This window comes from Vulpes lagopus, chromosome 7 (genome assembly GCF_018345385.1).
Source record: "Vulpes lagopus strain Blue_001 chromosome 7, ASM1834538v1, whole genome shotgun sequence".
Taxonomy (NCBI): domain Eukaryota; kingdom Metazoa; phylum Chordata; class Mammalia; order Carnivora; family Canidae; genus Vulpes; species Vulpes lagopus.
In genome coordinates this window covers 96,674,750-96,698,686 of record NC_054830.1, presented here as the reverse complement: position 1 = coordinate 96,698,686, position 23,937 = coordinate 96,674,750, and the positions used below count along the sequence as shown (strand labels likewise).

Here is a 23,937-nt window from a genome sequence, read left to right as displayed (position 1 = left end):
GTTAGTATCTCAGTAAAGCAGGGGGAAAGGAAAAAAAAGAGACCTTTAATCCTAGGAAACAAACTGAGGGTTGCTGGAGGGGAGAGAGGAGGGGGGATGGGGTAACTAGGTGATGGACATTGAGGAGGGCACATGATGAAATGAGCCCTGGGTATTATATGAGACTGATGAATCACTGGCAAAAAAATAACTAAAAAACCCCCAAAACAGACAAAAAAAAAACGGACAGAAAAAAAATAGCTAAAACCTCCCCCAAACAGGGGATCCCTGGGTGGCTCAGCGGTTTCGCGCCTGCCTTTGGCCCAGGGCGCAATCCTGGAGTCCCGGGATCGGGTCCTGCGTCGGGCTCCGGGCATGGGGCCTGCTTCTCTCTCTGCCTGTGTCTCTGCCTCTTTCTCTCTATGTCTATCATAAATAAATAAAAATAAATCTTTAAAAAAAAAAACAAAAAATAAAACCCCCCCAAAACAGACAAAAAAAACCCAAAACAACAAATCAACAAAGCGAAAAGACAACCTATAGAATGGGAAAAATCTTTGCAGACCATGTATCTGATAAGGGGTTAATATCCAAAATATATAAAGAACCAATACAATTCAATAGCAAAGGACCAAATAATCCAATTAAAAAAATGGGCAAATAGACATTTTTCCAAAGAAGTACACAAAATGCTAACAGGGACGTGAAAAGATGCTCAATATCAATAGTCATTAGAGAAATGCAAATCAAAACCACAATAAGATATATTACCTTATGCCTGTTAGAATGACCATCATAAAAAAGACATAACAAATGCTGGTGTGGATGTGGAGAAAATTGAACCCTTTATGCACTATTGGTGGGATTATAAATTGATACAGCCGCTGTGGTAAACAATATAGTGGATCCTCAAAAAATTAAGAATACCACTATTCGTATCATATGATCTAGCAGTTTTACTTCCAGGAATGTTTCCAAAGGAAATAAAACACACAAGTTCATAGTAGCATTTATTTACAACAGCCAAGACATGTAGACAACCGAAGTGTTCATTGACCAAGTGGATTCAGAACTTGTAGTATATATACAAAAGAATATTATTCAGCCAAAAAAATCAGGAAATCCTACCATTTGCAGCAATTTGCACGGACCTTGAAGGAGTTATGCTAAAGGAATTAGATTAGAGAAAGGCAAACCTATATGATCTCTCTTATGTCTCCCCCTCCCCCAAAAAAACCAAAACCAAACTCATAAAGGAAGAAATCAGACTTGTGGTTCATCACCAGAGGTGGAAGGTAGGGTGAGGTGGAAGGTAGGGTGAGGGAAAATTGGTGGAAGGTGGTTAAAGGTACAAATTTCCAATTATAAGATAAATAAGTCTTAGGGTTGCAATGTGTAGTGTGTTGCTACTGTTAACATTACTGGAAAGGTGTTAAGAGAGTAAGTTCTGAGTTCTCATTCTTACAAGGAGAACTTTTTTTTCTCTATTCTTGTCTTTTTGTTGTATCTATATGAGATGATGGATGGTAGCTGAACCTCTTGTGGCAGTTATTTCACACTATATGTAAGTTAAACCATCATGTTTTACACCTTAAGCTTATATAGTGACCCATGTCAATATTTTCTCAGTAAAATGGGAGAAAAAAACTGTAACACAGTTACTTAAGTTCCTTCTGTCTTCATGGCTTCAGTTTTTTTCATCCATTCAGTAAGTACTTATTGAGCACCTATTACATTCCAGCCACTTAAAAAAATGAGGTATAATTGACATATAATATTATAATACTGATTTCAGGTGTATACATAATGATTCAGTATTGGTATATATTGCTAAATAATCACTATAGCAAGACGAATTAACATTTGTTCCGCCATACCTAGTAACAAAAACTTTTTTTTTCCTGTGATAAGAACTTTTTTTTAAAGAACTTTTAAGATGTACTCTCTTAGCAACTTTCAAATGCATAGCATCAGATTTGAACTATGTATTCACAATCCTTTTTCTTTAAGATGTACATTGTATCAAATATATTGACTGAACCAGGGTGAAATTGCTGACTTTAGAACAAAAAAATTACCCAGTAAGTTTTGAATTTATTTTATTTTATTTTATTTTTAAAAGATTTTATTTATTTATTTGAGAGAGAGAGAGAGAGAGAGAATGAAAAAGCACAAGCAGGGAAGCAGGGGGAGCAGCAGAGGGAGAGGGAGAGGGAGAAGTTGGCTCCCTGCTGAGCAGGGAGCCTGACATAGGGCTTGATCCAAGGACCTCGAGATCATGACCTGAGCTGAAGGCAGACACTTAACCAACTGAGCCACCCAAGGTGCTCATAGGCTTTGAATTTAAAAGCTTTGGAGAATTCTGGTGTTTCTTGAGAGAGGCCTACCCCTACTTGTAAAGTGAACTGTAGAAGCTTTAATTATATTTGTAGCAGTATATATTTGTGAGTCAGGATTTCCATCATTTTTACAGATAAAAGAATCAATTTGATTTTCAATATGGCATCTATAATGCCTTGTTGAAGATCACCTTGTAGTTAGTGTTCTTAGTTTGGCTAAGCAACAATATTCACTGGGCTATATCTCTTAAAAATTAAGTTTTTAAAATATTTTATTTATTCATGAGAGACACAGAGAGAAAGGCAGAGACATAGGCAGAGGGAGAAGTAGGCTCCCTGCAGGGAGCCCGATGCAGGACTCGATACCCAGACCTGGGATCCACGCCCTGAGCTAAAGGCAGACAGACGCTCAACCACTGAGCCACCCAGGAGTCCCTTAAAAAATTAATTTAAGTCTATGTTTTAAGTATATCACCTTACTTTTATTACATTAATAACCAAACTTAAAATAGGTTGATAACTGCATCTCAATAAAATTTCCTTTGTTCTAATCATTCCCCCAAATATTATTTGTCTGAGTCAAGATATGTTTTTGGATTGTCCTATTATTGGACATTTATATCTTTAGTATTATTTATAAATAATACAGATAGAAACAAGAGCTTTTGATTCTTAATCAGTGTTCTAGATTTTTCATTCCTGTTTCCTAACACAGTGTCCTTATATATATGAGCTACCGTGTACAGATTCTACAGACCAACCATACATATGTACAAATATCTATACAGACAGTCACACACTCACAGTTTCATACAGTCATGCCTCATTATAATTTTCTTCTACTCAATGGATAATTAAATGCCTTTCCATGTCAATAAAGTAGGTATACTTTATTAATTGTATTTGGTTACATACTACTCCATTGTTTATATATACTATAGTTTACTCTGTGAATTCTCTGCTGATGAATATTGGTGTTCTTAAAATTTTCCATGATTATAAACAATACTGTAATGAACTGCGATATAATTCACGTTTGTGTAAAAAAATTATGTTTGTACTGTTATTTCCTTGGCTAAATTCCTGAGAAATGAGTTTGTATATTTTACATTTGGAAAGAATTGCTGGTGTGCCTTTCATGAAAGTTCTTTTACCTTATGCTCCTATGAACAGTATTGAGAGTGCTGGTTTCCTCATAATGCCTTTGGCATGTTAAATTTTGACAATCTTTTTCATATTTATTAATTTGAAAGGCAAAAGAAACTATGCTATTACTTATTTGCATTTTTTATTGTTAGGTTGCATATTTTTTCATTTGTTCTACATTCATTCATATTCTTTTACAGTTATCTCATGTCATATATGGGGTGTGTGTTTCCTATGGAATTATAAGAACTTGTGTATCACATGTATTAACACTTTGCTCTGTATCATGTAAATAATTTTACAGTTTGTATTTTAGTTTTGTTTGTGTGTTTTAATTTTTATATAGCTAAATTATTAATATTTACTTTGTGGTTTTTCTATTGGTAATTTACTTAGGAATCCTAGTCTTATGTCAAGGTTGAATTGCTTGTATTTTAGTCTAGTATTTTCAATTTTTATGTTAGATATTGGATTTATCTGGGGTTATTTTTGGTTTAAGTGGTAAGGAAATGATTGATATTTATTTGTGTCTAGATGATCGCAGTTAGTCATAGTACTTTTCAGTTCAGTCACCCACCTTTTCCTTACTGAATTAAGATATGCCATTTACTATGTATTAAACTATTATTATACATTCTTCGATCTATTTCCTGTCTCTCTGGTCTATTCCTTTTTTTTTTTTAAAGATTTTATTTATTTATTCATGAGAGACACAGAGAAGAAAGAGAGAGAGAGAGAGAGAGAGAGGCACAGACACAGGCAGAGGGAGAAGCAGGCTCCACGCAGGGAGCCCGACATGGGACTCGATCCTGGGACTCCAGCATCACGCCCAAGGCCAAAGGCAGGCACTTAACCGCTGAGCCACCCAGGGATCCCCTCTCTGGTCTATTCCATGATTTTCTCTAACTCTTCTAATACTAGTATTGTGCTGCTCTTTACATATGTACATCTTGATGTTTTAAAATATGGTAAATCTGTCATTACTTTTTCTTATAACATTTAGAGCTATTTTCATAGTTGATTTATGTATGTATGTATGTATGTATGTATTTATTTACTGTTAGAATATTGCTTTGAGGCAAACATCTTGCTATAATGATTAGTTATCATGTTTGAAAACTATGTCTACATTCATATTTTCCAGATTAGTAGCAATTTGGAGACACAAGCATTATTTTTGGTTTAAGATTGTGATATGTTGGGATTAATTGAAAAGAGTCGCATATAAATCGTTAATAGTGAAAGGTGTTCCTGAAAAAGTAAGCAGGGATCAGATCATGTAGGGCCTTATAGGCAATGTTTTAGGAGTTTGAAATTTATTCCTAGATCTTCATCTAGGCTTAAAAGCAGTAGTTGTGACAGTATATATTTGTATTTTGTTTTGTTTTGTTTTGTTTTATTTTATTTTTGAGAGAGATAGTACATGTGTGTGTGTGTGAGTGGGGTGGAGGGTTAGAGGCAGAAGGTGAGAGATAGAGAATCTCAAGCAGGCTCCACACCCAGCATGGAGCCCAATTTGGGGCTCGATCTCATGACCCAGAGATCATGACCTGAGCCAAAATCAAGAGTCAGATGCTCAACCAACTGCACCACCCAGGTGCCCCTTGTATTTGTGTTTTAGAAGGTACTTTGTCTATGGTGGAGGATGGTTTGGATAAGGAGAAGACTGAAGAAGAGTAGGGAGATGCTTGCAAGAATACAGATGAGATAAGGTCATGATCACAGAAAACACTGAATAGATTGGAGAAATATTGAGGATGGGATGTGGAGATGGTAAGGGAGATGGAGATGTCAAGGGTGACAAAATATTCCCAAGTGTGTGGAGCTGAGTTGGAATTTAAGGCATTAGCATTACTCATGATTAACATTTGTTGTTGTCATATTTTTATGCATTGTTATTAATATTATACTGATGACCAACATTATGATTAAATAAAATAATTATGTGTTACATACATACTAGTTAAATAATTACTCATGAATCTCCATTTTCATTAAAAGAGTGTTTCTCAATCTTTCTGAGTTTGAGGACTCCATTTTGGTAAGAAGACATTGTAGACTGCTCTCTCTACACATGATAGTTGTTTTTTTAGGAGCAGTTGACTTTGATAATGTTTTAAAGGATTTTTAATTTTATTACCCACAACATCATGAACATGTATTATTCATGCTATATATTTTTTTAGGGCTAAGTAAAGATCAAAGTGGCAATGGTTGCTCTAGTTAAAAGTGATAAACCCTTCAAATAATTTTTCAGTCTCCCCCACCCTGCCCCAAGATCTGTACCTCACAGGTTTAGAATTACTGGTCAAAACAATTCTTTATGAGTTTATTATAAAGATTTTAACCTTAAATGTATGATATAGCCTTTGCTATTGGAAAAAGTCCAGTAGAGTCCTCTACTTTCTCAAAAGACACATGCTATTAAATAGAAGGAAAGTGATTAATAAATGTATTTTACATAAGCAAGAATTTACTAAATGTAGCAAACATTTAAGCAGCTTAGACAAAGATAGATATGAGACGTTTCAATGATCTTATCTCTTATTTCTGTGTCCTTATATAAGTAATTCTACCACTATGTCACTGGAGGATTTTTTTTGTTTCTTCATTTATTTAGTGTTGAATTAATTGTACTCTATACTGTATAATGTGAAGTATGTCACAAAAACACTTCTCACTCATCAAAGCATAAATATTTAGTGCTCTTTCTGTAATTCCTTAAGAGTCAGCAGTCAGGAACTTAGAGTATATATGCCTCTTTCCTACTTCTTAAAAATTCAGCAGAATGCCTTGTAGGATTATATTGTCACTCAATTTCGCCTTTCAGAGTGGTTAGTGCCTATACAAATATGTTTCTATGAGATAGTAGAATACTGTTATTCATTAAAATTTAATTGTAGTTGATTTTTGCTTTTAAAGGCTCTTTGTGAAAATTTTATTACTTTGATATAGCTGAAAATTTCTTTAAATTATGAGCTTTTATTTTTATTTTTTAAAAAGATTTATTTATGTATTTATTCATGAGAGATACAGAGAGAGAGAGAGAGAGACATCTGCAGAGGGAGAAGCAGGCTCCCTGCAAGGAGCCTTATGCGGAACTTGATCCCAGGATCCCAGGATCACACCCTGAGCTGAAGGCAGATGCTCAACCATTGAGTCACCCAGGCATCCCAAATGATGAGCTTTTATTTTGTTTAAAAAGAATAAGTTCGACATACCATTCAAGTTAATATTAATTAATTTTTCTTGGTATTATTTAATGTCAGTAATCATTATATTCAGCATTGTTGCAGCTGCTATGAACATAAAAATAAATATAATTAATCCAATAAACATATAAAGAATATCCATATATGCTAGGCTAGCACAGTGTAAATATGGGGTTTACTGAGATAACAAAGGACATAGCTGAGGAATTGCAAGCCAGTTGAGAAACAGGGAATACATATATTAGACACTGGAATGATGTATTATATTGAATGTTATAGGTAAAATAAATTTTACTGTTTTTTTTTTAAATTTTTATTTATTTATGATAGTCACACAGAGAGAGAGAGAGAGTGAGAGAGGCAGAGACACACACAGGCAGAGGGAGAAGCAGGCTCCGTGCACCGGGAGCCCGACGTGGGATTCGATCCCGGGTCTCCAGGATCGCGCCCTGGGCCAAAGGTGGGCGCCAAACTGCGGCGCCACCCAGGGATCCCTAAATTTTACTGTTTATTCACTCAACAGTGATCCATTAAACACTATTTCACTAATTCTTTATTTAAAAAAAGATTTTATTTATTTATTTATTCATAAGAGACAGGGAGAGTGAGGCAGAGACACAGGCAGATGGAGAAGCAGACTCCCTACAGGGAGCCTGATAACAGGACTTGATCCCAGGACCCTGGGATCACCCCTGAGCCACAGGCAGACACTCAACCACTGAGCCACTCAGGTGCCCCTCAGTAATTCTTTTAAATCAGTGTTCTTTATTATATGTTAATTGGTATATGAAGCTACTGAACTCTTTTATTCATGACTTAAAGAATTGATTGTTAACAAAGGAACTGTGTATTTTCATTATAATTACTATGCCTTCCGTCAATGGGATTCTCAGAGAGAGTATGTTCATGAGAGACATATAGAATTAAACTTATATCACCGTATATTCTTAGAAGTCAATGCATCAGTAACAGATAGAGATAAATGCTACATGGAGATATTATGCTTTTATCCAATTTACAGTTTTATTTTATGTATAACTTCTAGGCAATGTGGTTTCCAAAATCTGCTGCATAAATTTTGAAAAGATTTATTTATTTATTTGAGAGAGAGAAAGAGAGAGAAAATACTAGCAGGGGAAGGGGCAGAGGGAAAGGGAGAAAGAGAATCTTCAACAAACTCTCCACTGAGGGCTGAGCCTAACACAGGGCTCCATCATGACCTGAGCCAAAATCAAGAGTTGGATTCATAACCAACTGAGCCACCCAGGCACCCCATGACTGCTGCATAAATTTAGAAATTTATCTCTCTTGGGGAGACTGAGTGGCTCAGTTGGTTAAGTGTCTGCCTTCAGCTGAAGTCATGATCCCAGGGTCCTAGGATTGAGCCCCACATCAGGCTCCCTGCTCTTCAGGGATAAATAAATAAATAAATATTTTTTAAAAAGTATTCATTTTTATCCACTGAAGAATAAAGAAATAAAATAAGCCTAACATTTTTTAACACAGGGCCTCTGTGAGATTGTTATTTCTGACTCAGAAAACCACTGATTGACCACCTTCTCAGCCAATGTTGCTCTTTAGTGTTGAACCATATGTATTCTTAAAATTATAAAACATATTTCCATTGGATAAAACTGGCCAAATATGCTTTTTGTGTTTATGATGTAAAGACAAGGTTTAAATTAATTCCAACATCAGAGGCTCTTGAAATGTAGAATGGTATACTACTGAATTTAAACAATCTTTCCATGCTTGTCATTTTACATGGATAGCATCATAAAACAAATAATGACAGATTAAGACCTGCCTAGCAGAGGGAAAACTAAATTACACGACTTTTATTAAGGCATAAATAAACCTATTAACCATTATCTGGAATGCCAATTAGTAGAAAGTGCACTGACAATTTTATTTATCAACATTAAACACAATTATTAATTACAAACCTGATGAATCCAGCAGCAAGCAGGCCATGTTGGATATGCTGGGACCTTAAGTCCATTATGTGAGACGGATGATTACCAAAATCCTGTGGGGAAATAAGTAATTGTCATTGTAAAATTTTAATTGCCTTGGAATAAGGCAAATTATATTTTCTTGTCTGAGAATATAAATAGTATGACATTAAGGTAACAAGCTTCAGTAGTCGTAAATAGAAAATGAATTTATGTTAGGTTTTAAAAAAAAGAAAAGAATGATGATAAAATTTTAGTGTCATAGCGTTCAGTGTAAACGATACAATGTTTCCTTTAGACATGTTGCTTAGTAGGTGAGCTATTTTCTGCATTCATTTTTTCATATTGAAAATTAATGTAGGAGAGGACTTTTTGAATGACTATCTACAGGTGAATGGGAATTATATAATTGAGAAAATATTTTAATTGTGTTGTGATTGGCAGAGTTGCGAAATGAACAAGAGACAGTTCACATGTTTTCTGTGTCTTTTTCTTTTTTTCCTCCCAAAGATCCAAATTCCAGAATTTGTGGACATTTACTCATAGGGGCAGCCAAGAATTCTTTTGCCAAACTCATGGATAAAATTAGTCTGGCTATGGAGAGTATACCTTTGCATAGTAACAGAAGTATTACATATGTAGAAAAAGATTCTCTGGTTCAGAGGTTGGCTCGTGGACTTCATAAAGTAAATACACTGGCCCTGAAGTATGGTCTACGTGGCCATGTGCCCATTTTGGTAGGTATACAATCTCATTAAATAGTGACTTTAGGATTGTAAATTTAACTCTGAATCACACTTATTTGTATTTTAAATTAGTTGTGTGTGAATATATTTAGATTTCCTTTAGATTTCATGTAATCTCTTAATGCAATGTGTAATAGCACTTTCAAGTGTCTAAAAAATCAGAATACAGAAGTTCTGACATGAGTTGTGAATTTACTGTTTTCTATAAGTAGACAGCAGCAGAATGCTATGAGACATAAACATATGTCAGTTCCCTTTTCTAGCCATCTCAATTATTTATTTTCTGCAGTTGTTCATTCCATATCAACCAAATTATTGGTCACATAAAAAATAAAGCTTTCACCTCTCAGTTTCAGTTACAGCTAGTATTGTTCTCTGTACAATCTAAGACACATTTAAGTTGGTAAAATGGCCATTGCTATTGATTTATTAGTAAACCTGTAGTTACTGCTTGTAAAATTGCTCTTGATTAACAACAGAAAACCACAGCATCATTACAGAAGCAAATATTTGGATTTACACAAAGACTGCATGCAGCAGAGGTGGAACGCCGCTCACTGCGCTTGGAGGTCACAGAATTCAAACGAAACGTGAATGAAATGAAAAAGGAGATTGACAAAGCCCAGGGTCTCCAGATGCAATTAAATGAATTTAAACAGTCTGTAAGTATGTGAAATTTAAAATACTGTGGCTCTAGTGAACTCTCCTGTGATAACCATACACATAAACTTATATATACATAGGCATATATACATGCATATATGATCTCTGTATCTATATATGTTCTAACCTTGTTTGTTTGTTTTTGAGTAATTCAAAGTCCCATGAATACGATTTCTTTTCCTTCAGAAAACTTCCTTTCTAAAATTCCCCAACAATACTGTATTATATATGTCGAAGTTGCTGAGAGACTAGATCTGAAATGTTCTCACCGTAAGAAGAAATGATAATTATGTCACATGATAGAGGTGTTAGCTAATGCAACTATGGTAATCATATTGTAACACGTAAGTGTATCATCAACAGGTTGTACACCTGAAATGATGTTCTATCTTCGTTATGGCTCAAAAAAACAGGAGTCATACCACATGCTTAAAGGAGTACTGATTTTTTGTCCTGTTAAACTCCTGTTAAAATGTACACTGTGGCTCAAAGTGTAGAAAAAGGAAGTTCTAGTTAGGAGAGATTAACTGCGTTAGCAAACAAACCCCCAAGTGTATACTAAAAATAATAAAATGCTTCTTCCAGGTGAAGAACCTAATGTTTGGAATGGGAGGTGGGATGTCCTTTCTTTTCCTTTTATATTTAATATTCTGAGTAAACTAGATTTTTTCATTTAAATTAAATTGCTTTTCCAAAGAAATGTTCAATCTAACTTCATCGTACTCGTGTATTATTTAAGCAGAAGATAGCTGAGAAAAGAAAGGCTGGATAATAAATAACATTAAACCAAGATCAGAATGTGTAAATATATGAAGCACAATAAAATGGAGATATCTACGTATTCTATTTGCCACCTTGCTGCCTGGGTTAATTAGTAGCACTGCTATTCTTAATGTAGATATAGGAATATAGAGTTAAAAGATTAACCTGGAACTTTAGAATTGTATCCAACTGATGACAACTAATATAAATAAAAATACAAAATTTGTTTCCTAAATCTAGCAACAAGCTACTTTTAGTACCCCCTTCTTTGGGAAACCTAAGTTTTGTGTAAATTCAACTTCACTTTAAGTGGCTAATTTGGAATTTGCAGTTTTAACATTTGTGGAAAGAGAGTGGCAGAGAGCAGTTTAGTTACTAATCCTATGATAATGTAAATTGCTAATGTTAATTATTATTTCAAATAGCTACACCTTGAAAGGGCCAAAAGTTCTATAAATTAGTCAGATCAAGTAATCGTGAATTGACTTTCCAATTGGAGATAAGGAATAGTTTTCTTATCGGTGAGTGTCTAAAGACACCAATTTTTTCCTTACTTTCTTAGTTTTTTGTTCAGAGAAGGTAAAATTATAGAGCTACCTCAACATTTTTTTATTATAAAAGTAATATGTGGGGCAGCCCTGGTTGCTCAGTGGTTTAGTGTCACCTTCAGCCCAGGGCTTGATCCTGGAGACCTGGGATTGGGTCCCACGTCGGGCTCCCTGCATGGGCCTGCTTCTCCCTCTGCCTGTGTCTCTGCCTCTCCCTCCCTCTCTCTCTGTCTCTTGTGAAAAATAAAAAGAATCTAAAAAAACAAAAAGTAATATGTGATAACTGTAAATAAAAATGCAAAAAAGTATAAAGAAGAAAGTTCAAATCAGTCTAATCTTACTACTCATAATGAATTATTATTGAATTATGGGTGAGTTTTGTTCCCTACATTTTTTGTGTGTACATGTGCAGATGTACGCTTTTACATACAGTTGTAGTTTAGAATGATTTTGCATGTACAATTTGCAAAAAATATATACAAATATTAATATTTACTTACAGTTCTATAAGCATTTTCTTGTGTTACTTGTTATTAATCCCATTTTAGATAAATGAATACTATTCTATCATATGGATATGTCAATTTGACTATTCTCCTATTAATAGATGTTTCATTTTCCCCCCAATTTTCTTTTGCCATTACACTTAAATCATAAAGAGCTATTTATAATTTTCAAAGCCAGATCCTTTGGAGTGTATCTCTGCCTCCTTTTGATTTGCTTTTAATTTTGCGTATGCTAACTAAATCTGGGATGTTGAGGTGGTCTGCCAAAATGGAAAGAAACAGCTATTGATACAATTTGAGATTTAGAATCTAGTCAACTTTTTTAGGTGTAGATAATAGTGACTTTCCTGAAAATTGGAAGATCATTATGTTGCTTCCTGGAATATGTATGGGGGATTCTAGATATTCTAAACAATATGATTTCCTAGTCCACAGCTAAGTCTTAGGAAAATAAGTTAACATCTTTGATTAGTTTGGAAGTAATCAGGACTCAGTTTCTAGAATCCAGAGAGAAGGTTAGAGTTTGAAGTAAAGTTGCTGGATGGTGACAAAACCCTCTTGTAAGAACTTTGGTTGAATAACTGGCTTACAGCAAAAACTAGGCATATATTCCAAGAAATGTTTAATGTGAAATAAAAATAGGATTAATTGGGGATCCCTGGGTGGCTCAGCGGTTTGGCGCCTGCCTTTGGCCCAGGGCGCAATCCTGGGGTCCCGGGATGGAGTCCCACATCGGGCTCCCGGCATGGAGCCTGCTTCTCCCTCTGCCTATGTCTCTGCCTCTCTCTCTCTCTCTTTCTCTCTCTCTGTTTCTCTGTGTGTCTATCATAAATAAATAAATAAATCTTTAAAAAATAGGATTAATTGAAGTAATAATTGAAGGAATGAGGTAAGTGCTTTTTATATATTTATATTTATATATTTTATATATATTTATATATTTATATTTTGACACACAGTTGTGAGGTGTAGTGTTATCAAGCGATGATTTCTAACATTTAATGACCATATTGACCATGTATCAGGCACTGATCCTAAACACTGCAAGGAGTTGATTTGTTCAGTCCTCTCATATCAGGAATTGTTCAAAATTATTATCTTTATTTTACAAATGAGGAACATGGGGCACAGAGCAGCTAACTAAGTGGCCCAGAGTCACAAAGTTAGTAAGCAGAATCGACAAGATTTGAACATGAGTAGTCTGGCTCTAAAACTCATGCTTTTAACTACTTCAGTGCAGTGGCTAATGTCTATATGTATCTATATGTAGCTGTGTTAATAAAGGATTGTTTCATTAAAAACATAACCGACGGAAAAGTGATGCTATTTTCCTCTAAAAAATAGAGCACGTACTTGTAGTCATCATCTTTCACTGATTTCAGGCAAAGCGCATGGGAGGAAAATAAAATAGCTTCTTTATACTTGGTCTAAAATTGTAACATAAAGGGGAAACATCCTGCCTGGGAAAGCTACTCAGTATTTTTATTCTTTCTGAGCACCCTATTCATCTACTGAGAGTTGTTCTTTAACGCTTAAGCTAACTCTGATGGCACTTTTTTTTTGGCTTATTAGCTCGTTACAGCTGCTTTTACACACCATCTCATTCTTATTCTCCTTTGCTATATTTGATTTTGATTGTTTACTTTCTGAAGAGTGAACAGAATTGAGCCAGTTTCTGGGAAGGATAGATGGACAAGAGAAAGGCTAAGATTAATTAAGTGTTAAGGTGAATGAGAAATTTTGAGATGTGGAAAGAAGTCCTGGGAAGTAATGGGGATCTTGATTTATAGAGGTCAAGTGACCGATGGTCTGATGGTGAGGAGTGATACTTTAAGACAACACAACAAAAAGTAGAAGAAGTAAAAAAATGTGTGTTCATAAGACCAAGAAGAGTGCTGTGGCTGCAGGGAATAGAGAGGGATGTTAGGAGGTTGAAATGACCAGGAGTGTCCAGAGGAGGCTGTTAAAGTTGATGTTCTGGAAGTGGAGAGTTTAGTTATAATGGGACAATGTGGAATGTAAGGCAGCTATTAGGAGGGAGTACAAAATAAATGTTCCTCCAAATCCAAACACTGTGAATGTTTCAGTGATAATATCAGATAGGCCTATCCTAGATGACTGTCAGGAAATGAGGCAACTTTCCTGTGTGCTTGTGATCATTTTTGTTACCTTGTGTCAAGTTAGGTAAATCATTCTGCCTCTGTTTTTATGCTATAATATTGCTGTTGTTTATGCTGCACTGTAAAATTTAACCAGTGTTGAGGCATGTGTTACATATACCTTTGAAAAGGCAAATAATAGTAAGAGACAGTTGCTTCTGGGAGGCAGCAGGCAAGGTACCTGGTGCCAAAGTAAAAATAAGTTAAAAACTGTATTATGATATAGAAAGACTCATGTAATAAACTTATCCCCAGGCTTAGTTCTAGCAATTTTTTTTCCCCTCTGCATGAGATGCATGCTTGAGGAAACTACGACTAAGCATATTTGTCTCGTGTGGCAGAAAACTCACAGACAGTGGCAGAAAACTCTCAAAGTCCACATTCGACTGCAATAGTTTATATATTCCAAATGCCTAGAATCAATAGGATTTTTATTCTACTCTTCCCCTCCTCCCCAACCTATATTTTAAAAAAATTTATTTTTTTACTTATTTTTTATTATTATTTTTAAAGATTTTATTTATTTATTCATGAGAGACACAGAGAGAAGCAGAGACACAGGCAGAGGGAGAAGCAGGCTCCATGCAGGGAGCCCAATGTGGGACTCAATTGTGGGTCTCCAGGATCATACCCTAGGCCAAAGGCAGATGCTCAACCACTGAGCCACCCAGGCGTCCCTTAAAAAAAATTTTAAATCCATTTGCTTTATATTTGTGGTTAATTATATTCACCTCAAAATCTTTTCAACAATGGAAAGTTATCAGTCTTAAATGTATGAATATTATATATTTTATGTATATATATATAATATTTATACACACAATGTGATTAAGTGATTGTATAGTTTCTTCTAGTTTCGCATATATATTTCCCAGGTTACTTACCTTTTGTGAAACATTCCCATTCTTTGTACTTCAGGATCAAGATATCTCTTGTTGTTTGCTGTAATTAATTTTAATTTGCTTAATTGTTTTGAACAGGAGATAATACATGTGTGTCCTGCCATGGATTCCCCACCCCTTCAGGGATAGCCCCCGGCTAGAACTGTCTAGATAGATGTAGTGTTCTATTCTCCAAAGGAGTCATGGATATTGTAAAAACTGCTATATACTCTGATTCACAGTTTCATTTGTAGATGTTTTTTTTTTTTTTTTTTAATTTATGATAGTTACAGAGAGAGAGAGAGAGAGGCAGAGACACAGGCAGAGGGAGAAGCAGGCTCCGTGCACCGGGAGCCCGACGTGGGATTCGATCCCGGGTCTCCAGGATCGCGCCCTGGGCCAAAGACGGGCGCCAAACCGCTGCGCCACCCAGGGATCCCTCATTTGTAGATGTTTATGAATATTTTTCACTCAGCAAATATCTACTGAGCGCCACTGAATGCCAGGCACTCTTCTGTGTGTTGGATGAGCAAGCTGAATGAGGTCTCTGCCCATTGGAGCTCCCATCCTTAAATTTGTGATTGGTGGCAGGATGCAGACAGGCAATAAAAAAAAGTGAATAATTATATGAAGTAAATTTAGGTAATGATAATGGCTATAAAGAAAATAAAGGAATATAGTATGGCGATGTGAGTAGCCATAGCAGTTGGGAAGGTATGGTCTGGTAAGGATACTAGAAAGAGGGGATGTTTGATCAGGGAGGCCTGACCCCTTGGAAGTGGTTTCAACTTAATATTTCTTGTGCTTTTCAGACCACATGCAAGTTTTATTTGATGTTTTTAGTACATTAAATGGTTAGTAATAGTAATGTATGTTGAACACAGACTTTCGGGTAATCAGTTAAAAGCATAGGAACTTGTTACAGGCTTTAATTCCCACAATCATATTCTTTATAAGAAGTGGTCATGTATGAAAATGTAAACTGAGCATTATGAATTTATTTGGACTTGAAATAAGTTTCCTACAATTTTATTTGACTAAAAATGATAACTTTGGGAGTATAGCCATTCTACTTTAAAAACCAGAGTGATATTTCTTATCTTGACTCATAAGATTAAGAAAAATAAAGTGTACTTTTGTCATGTATCAGACATATAGAAATGTGTGTGTTATACTCTTTATGTTAGCAAATATAGTTTGGAAGATTAAATGATTTAACAGTACATTTAGCTTATCACTGATTTTTTTTTTTACCTTTTTTTTTCAGAAATTGATCACTCATGAGAAGTTTGAAAGTGCATGTGAAGAACTGAATAATGCATTACTTCGAGAACAGCAGGCACAAATGCTACTGAATGAACAGGCACAGCAACTACAAGAATTGAATTATAGACTTGAATTGCATTCCAGTGAGGAAGCTGACAAAAACCAAACTCTTGGAGAAGCTGTTAAGGTACGAAAATATCTCTTTCATAGTGTTTTATTTCCTTGAGGTATGGATCTTTGAGGGAATCACTTATAGCTCTTGAATAAGGAATAGAACCTAGGATCTGAAATTTTATCTTGTAAAGGTTTATAAGGATGGAATGAACTTGGTTTTGAGATCTCAGTTCCAAGCATGCATTCACATGTGTTGAAAATGTAAAAGTAGGTTTTACTTGCACATTGAAAACAAAGTAGGGATTTTTTCCAGTAATAATTTTCTAATTTTTTCATTGTTGTTCTTCAATTTTTCATTGTTTCTTCTTTCTTTAGGTCTTTTCTTTTACTTGTTTTATGTCTCCTGATATTAAAACTCTACATACCTTTTGGATTTTGAAAAGTTTTGGGTGTGCGTCTGTTTTTTACATAAGTGCGCATCTAGGGAGGGGAAAGCTTTGGTTAGGAAGAGTTGTTCTCTGTGTTATATATTTTTGGCAGAGGTACTTAGAAGGGAAAAGAGAAATTACAAAAAATAGTTGCCATTTCGGAAATTTTATTAACAAATTTAGGACTATGGTATCTTTGGTAAAAGTTGGCTGTAAAGTATAATGGAATTCTAGTCTCTGATTGTATTTGTGGAGTTTTCACTAGTGAAGTTATGCACAGTGGAATGAAATAATTAATTCTAGGAAAGCCAAAATTATATAAGCCTTGATATTGGGTATCATATTTAATTCAGTAAGCAACTCAGAGTTAATGTATAATTTATCATGCAAATGGTATATATTCTAATAGCTAAACACTAATACTAATAAAATGGTCAAAATTTATTGAGTTTCCTATTTTCCAGGCACTATGCAAAATACTTTATAAGGTATTATCTCACATAATCCTCACACAAACGCTATGGGATCACTTCATTTTGTAGATGAGAGACCAAGATATAAAGAGGTTACACACATAACCACTGGTAAGTGATAGATCTAGGGTGTCAGACTTCACATCTGCCTCCCTGACCACCTCATTACATATACTATTGATTGACAGCATACACATGCCAGGCTCTGTGCGACGTTCTCTACATGAATTATCTTGTATTCATGCTTTTTAAAAAATTTTATTTATTTATTCATGAGAGACAAAGAGAGAGAGAAGCAGAGACACAAGCAGAGAGAGAAGCAGTTTCCATGCAGGGACCCCGATGTGGGACTCGATCCCGGGACTCCAGGATCATGCCCTTGGCTGAAGGCAGGCACTAAATCGCTGAGCCACCCAGGCATCCCTCTTGTATTCATTCTTAAACTACCTCTATGAAATAGGCACTATTATTATTCCCACTTTTAAAAGTTTTTATTTAAATTTCAGTTAGTTAAGCATATAGTGTAATATTAGTTTCAGGTGTACAATATAGTGATTCAGCACTTCTGTTCAACACCCATTTCTCATCACGACAAGTGCCCCCCTTAATTCTTATCACGTGTTTCACCGATTCCTCTGCACTGACCTCTGTTCTGGTAACCAAAAGTTTGTTCTCTATTATTTTTTTTTTTTTTAAGAATTTTTATTTTATTTTATTTATGATAGTCACAGAGAGAGAGAGAGAGGCAGAGACACAGGCAGAGGGAGGAGAAGCAGGCTCCATGCCCCGGGAGCCCGACGTGGGGTTCGATCCCGGGTCTCCAGGATCGCGCCCTGGGCCAAAGGCAGGCGCCAAACCGCTGCGCCACCCAGGGATCCCTGTTCTCTATTATTAAGATAGAATTTCTGGGTTTGCCTCCCTTTCTGTTTTTTTTCCCCTTTGCTTGATTGTTTTGTTTCTTAAATTCCACATATGAGTGAAATCATATGGTATTTTTCTCTGACTGAATTATTTCGCTTAGCATAATACTCTCTAGGTCTATCCATGTCATTGAAAATGGCAAGATTTCATTCTTTTTTATGGCTGAGTAATATTGCATTATTACACACACACACACACACACACACACGCGCACACACACACATCCCATGTCTTCTTTATCCATTCATCAGTCGATGGACACTTGGGCTGTTTTCATAATTTGGCCATTATAGTTAATGCTCCTGTACACATCAGGGTGTATGTATCCCTTCAAATCCGTATTTTTGTATTCTTTGGGTAACTACCTGATAGTGCAGTTGCTGGATCATAGAGGACTTCTATTTTCAACTATTTGAAGTGCCTCCATTCTGTTTTCCAGAGTGGCTATACCAGTTTCCATTCCTACCAACGTGCAAGAAGTTTGGTTCCCCTTTATCCACACCTTCACCAACACTGTTGATTTTAGCCATTCTGACAGGTGTGAAGTGATATATCTCACTTCATCTTTGGAGAAATGTGCATTCATGTTCTCTGTCCACGTTTTAAATTGGATTATTCATTTTTGGGGTGTTGAGTCTTATAAATTCTTTATGTATTTTGGATAGTAACCCTTTATTGGATATATCATTTGCAAATATCTTCTATTCTGTAGGTGTCTTATAGCTCTTTTGATTGTTTCCTTTGCTGTGCAGAAGCTTTGTATTGTGAAGTCCCAATAGTTTACTTTTGCTTTTATTTCCTATGCCTCAGGAGATATTTCTGGATAGAAGTTGCTATGGTTGATGTTAAAAAGGTTACTGCCTGTGTTCTTCTCTAGGATTTTTATGGTTTCAGGTCTCACATTTAGGTCTTGAATCCATTTTGAATTTATTTTTGTGTTTGGTGCATTCCCATTGTTTTTTGATGAAACTCAGTGTTCAGTTGACTTGCTTGGGGTCTTTGGCCTATAAATATTGAAATTGGGATTTAGAAACTGTTTTAGGAAAAATTAGAAACTAATGAAATTTAAAAGAAGATACAGGTGAATTTAAAGAAGGAATTATAGATGACCTTAAAGAAAAAAATCTCCTAGGACTACTAGGATACTATTAATATTTTGGAGTATATTTTTCCTGATATGTGTATTCAGTCAAACCTTTTGAAATTGCTGTTTTTTACAAGTCAAAAACAAATGCCAGCAATTTTATATGGTTCAACCTGATATATATAGTTTTTCTTATATAAAAGAGAACACACTTACCTACTATTTTATAATATGCTATTAATATATATTAATAACAGTTGTAGACATTCTTATTGCCTGATATGATTCTGATACAAATGTTTTTTCTCCGTTCTTATACAAGTAATAAATATTCATTGTGTAAAAATAACAAAGTATAGATGAAGAAAAATAAAAGTTAAAAGAAGCCCAAATCATATCATCATATATATCTACAGTCAAAATTTTGTTGTATACTATTTCAGACCTTAAGTTTTATAAATAATAGACATGTAACCAAATATAAGTGCATAAAATATAATCATACTGTTACATATAATTTTTAATCTACTTTTTAAAAACATCATGTCAACAATTTTTTTCCATGCTAATAAATATAGCAGTGTCATCATCTTTAATGGCTGATGGAGTTCTTTTGAATATGCATAGTTTATTAGCCTAGTTTCTTTTTTTTTTTTTATTAGCCTAGTTTCTTATTGTAGATTTAGTTTCATTTTCCTTCCTTCCTTCTTTCCTTCCTACCTACCTACCTACCTACCATGTAATTCTAAGATGAGAAACTCTGTGGCTAAATCTTTATATACATATCTGTGATTATTTCCTTAGCATAAATTCCTAGACGAGGAATTACTAGGTGAACTGCTGCATAAATTTTAAAGTGTAAATATTATGAATTGGCCTATAGCAAATTTTTATCAGTCAACTTTTCTCCTAAAAGGTATGGCGGTTTCACGTTTTAGCCCACCTGGCTATTACTACTTCAAAAATTTTGCCAATTTGATCAGTATGGCCTTGTCACTGTAATTTGTATTTCTTTGATTACTAGTCAAGTTGGAACATATATTTTTAGAAATATATTGGTTAACATTTTTTATGCTTCATGTCTGATTAATAGATAATGCAATTAACTAGGCTTTGACAAAGCATATAATTGTGTCCTATTGGAGTCTTTCTGTAATAGCTTGGAGTTTGTGTTTAGGTGTAGTATCTTACAGCAGATAAAAAGCTGTTCATATTAATTTCTTTAAAATGCCAGTAGCTTAAATATTGTTGTCAGGAGTAGAGAATTGTTTAATTACTATCTCTTAATTAGAGCTAGCAGGTGGTGATGTGAAAATGCTCTCTTGTGGGAGGCAGCATAGTTCATCAGAAAAAGCACTGGCCTTGGAACAAGTATTTCTGAATTCAAATCCCAATTCTGCCACTTGGGCAAATAATTTAACCTTTTTCAGCCTAAGTTTCATCTTCTGCAAAATTAGGGGTAATGATATTTATGTTACAGAATTTTTATGAGAATTAATTGATACTGGTTGAAAAGCAAGTATATGCTTGATAAATATTCTTTTGTGTTTTATGTGTCCTATGCATAATTTCATTTTAAAAAATGAAGTGTCTTGCTTTGTTTTTAGTCATTTTTCTGTATGTAATAATTTTTTATGAATCATACTTTGGATAGGATATTCAGAAAGGCCTTCCTTCATGATGCAGCTAGATTTTGGCTAAGAGACTTCCTGTATTACAGTGGTGCATTAAAGAGTCAAGGAATCTCCAAGGACAAGAATATTATAACATCAACAAAGCTCAGTAAGTGGAATCAGAGTTAGCACTGGGAAAAGATGCTGGACTTACCTGCAGGCAGATATCAAAGTGTTAGAAGTAGGAGGCAACACTTTAGGCTCCACCAGCAGATCAGGCCCTGGACCTGAGGCTCCACACTAAGGAACTGCCTGATAATGTGAATGGGATAATCTCAGGTCAGTAGTATCTGGGCAGAAGCTAATGTAAAGTTTTCTCTGAAAGGAAGTTCCTTTAGGACCCCCCCCGCCCCCAGGTGAAATTCAACAAAGAAACTGATACATAGCAGATATGTTCATCTTCTATTCAGCCACATTGCTAAACTCTCTTGTCAATTTGAGTAATACTTTATCTGTACTCTTGAGGGGTTTCTACATAGAGCATTACATTATTTGTTCTATAGTGAGAGTTTTGTTTTTTCCTTTCCAAACCTTAATCTTTTAACTTTTTTCCCCCTTCCTTACTGCACTGGCTAGGATACAATGCCGAGTAGAAGTGGAGGCAGCAAGCATCCTTATCTTGCTGCCAATCTTGAAGAGAATCTTTCTTACATTTCTCCATTAAGAAGGAAGTTTGCTACAGGTTTTTAGTTGATAAATCCTTATTGGTTAAAGGAGTTTTCTTCCTAGAGTATGCAGATACAAAAAGAATCATGAATGAATGTTTGGATATTATCAAATACATTTTTATGTATCTATTGAGATACTGATATGATTCTTCTCTCTTATTCTATTGGCATGTTGAATTATATCAGGGATTGGCAAACTGTGGCTTAAAGCCTGGGTTTGTATGGCCTGTGAGCTAAGAATGGTTTTTTACATCCTTAAAAGATCCTGAAAAACAAGCAAATAAATAAACCAAAGAAGAACATGGAACACACAGGTATCTAAAGTTGCTCACCCCCTCATTACATTTTTCAGTATTCTGATGTTAGCCAGCCTTGCATACGTGAAATCAACCCCATTTAGTTGTGATGATTTTAAGAACATATTTCTGCATTCAGTTTGTTAATTTTTCACTTACGACTTTCACATCGGTGTTCTTAATCATGATTGTTTTGTAATTTTCTTGGTATCAAATTTGGTATCAAATTTGGCTAATGCGAAGGGACTTCTCACCCTGAGCGCATGGAGTGGGAACTAGATAAAGTATAACAAATAATTCATGTAGTATATAGCTGAGCTTAAAACAATGTGAGCAAAATACTCAGATACTAGAAATGGGATATCCACAATCAAATGGCGAGAGGTGGTGAAATCTAAAGAGCTCACTGTGGCATACACACCTAGCTGGGGGCTAGAGTTGATAATCACAACGTTAGGGAAATCCAGTCTTCCCTATCAATTAGATGAGGAAAGAGCTACCTGTGTGAAGCTGGGGTCAGGAAAGGCTGCCCCCTGGGAAATGGGGTGGAGACCTTCCTGCCTACCAACTGTTGGGAAATCTGATATCTGCTCTGGACATTGGGTAGGAAAAAAGTCACAAAGAAAATGGAAGCCCAGGCTTCTGCTACATGGGAAGGTCTTGGTTTACACTACCTTCATCTAAGGGTTGCTCTGCTGAGAGATGATCTTCCATATGGCCCAAGACTTGTAACACCAGTGTGACCTGGTAGAAGAAAACTTGATAATATTCAGTAGGGTGCTTCAGAGAGCACACAGAAGACTTTTATGGAAGACTCAATGTTACAGCCATGTGGAGAAATGAATTGCACATCAAATGAGAAAACTATACCTTAGGTGGTAGGAATATTCAAAATGTTGAAAGATACTTTATTTAAAAAAAATTTCACACACTTTTATTCATATCATGCTTATCAGAATATTATGCATATAAAATGATGCTAAATTTTTAAAACTGTTTCCACTTATGCAACCAGGGGACAATATATGGGGAAGCCTTAGACATATGTATCAATGAGAGGAAAAAAAAAAAACCCTAGTTTTGAAAAAAAAAAAGGGTGAGACCAATAAAGCCTGAGATGAGGAAGATGAAAGCAAACAGAATGTACAAGGGGATTTGTTTAGACAGTATGGAATTTATGTGTGTTTAGAGAACATGATTTTGTATTGTGTGTGTGAAAGGGAATATGTTCTGTTTTCCCTGTATCAGAATATATAATTTTGTATTAGACTGGATTCTCCAGAGAACTGTGTGTGTGTGTATACATATATATTTGTTTATATATTTATGTCATATATATATATACATATATAAAAATGAATATATATATTATTCATTCACATAATTATAACAACCCAGCCAAATACAGTGAACACTTTAAAGAGAGAGAGAAGGATGTAGGGGGAGATTTATTATGAGGAGTTGGTTCACATGGTTATGGAGGCCAAGAAGTCCCAAGATCTGCAGTTGGCAAGCTGGAGACCCAGTAGAGTTGATGGTATAGTTCCAGTTAGATTGTGAAGGCCTGAGAAGCAGGAGAGCCAATGATGTAAGTCCCAGGCTGAGTCTAAGTTAAAAGGCAAGAGAGGACTGATGTCCCAGCTTGAAAATAGAGAAACCAAATTCTCCCTTTCTGAGATTTTTAAGGATAAAGGGTACTTTAAAACATAGTTTAAGTGTTTTTAAGTATTGTAAGAAATAAAGTATGAATAGATATGTAAGCCAAGCAATGAAGATGTCATTGAAATTAAGATTGCAGTGAATGGCTTGAACATTGGGTAGACGTTGAAAGGATATTAGCGAACTGGAAGACAGTGAGGAAATTACCCAGAATACTCTGCAGAGACAAAGTGGTAGAGAATCGGAAGTTAATAAAAAAAAAAAGAAAAAAAGAAAAAAAAAGAATGAGATATATTTAATGAAAGAATGAAAGTAGAATAAAATTGCTTGAAAAATATTTAAACTCTTAGAAGCAGAATCAGTGCAAAGAGTATTTTGAGCAAGAATGACTAAAAGTTTTATAGATTTAAAGAAAAGAGTAACTCCTCAAATTAAAGGAACCCACTGTGAGCAAGATGA

The 23,937-nt window shown here is 35.1% G+C and overlaps 1 protein-coding gene across 9 annotated transcripts in view; it reads left to right on the top strand.

Annotated features, from left to right (window-relative positions):
* The window catches only part of CCDC171 (coiled-coil domain containing 171), a 340,332-nt gene that overhangs the window by 162,297 nt on the left and 154,098 nt on the right, over positions 1–23,937 (top strand). For all 9 annotated transcript variants that reach the window (XM_041762317.1, XM_041762318.1, XM_041762320.1 and 6 more), the window contains 3 exons: positions 9,142–9,368; positions 9,857–10,039; positions 16,164–16,349. In XM_041762317.1, coding sequence (XP_041618251.1) covers positions 9,142–9,368; positions 9,857–10,039; positions 16,164–16,349 — 596 coding nt within the window. The remainder of the gene's footprint in view (positions 1–9,141; positions 9,369–9,856; positions 10,040–16,163; positions 16,350–23,937) is intronic.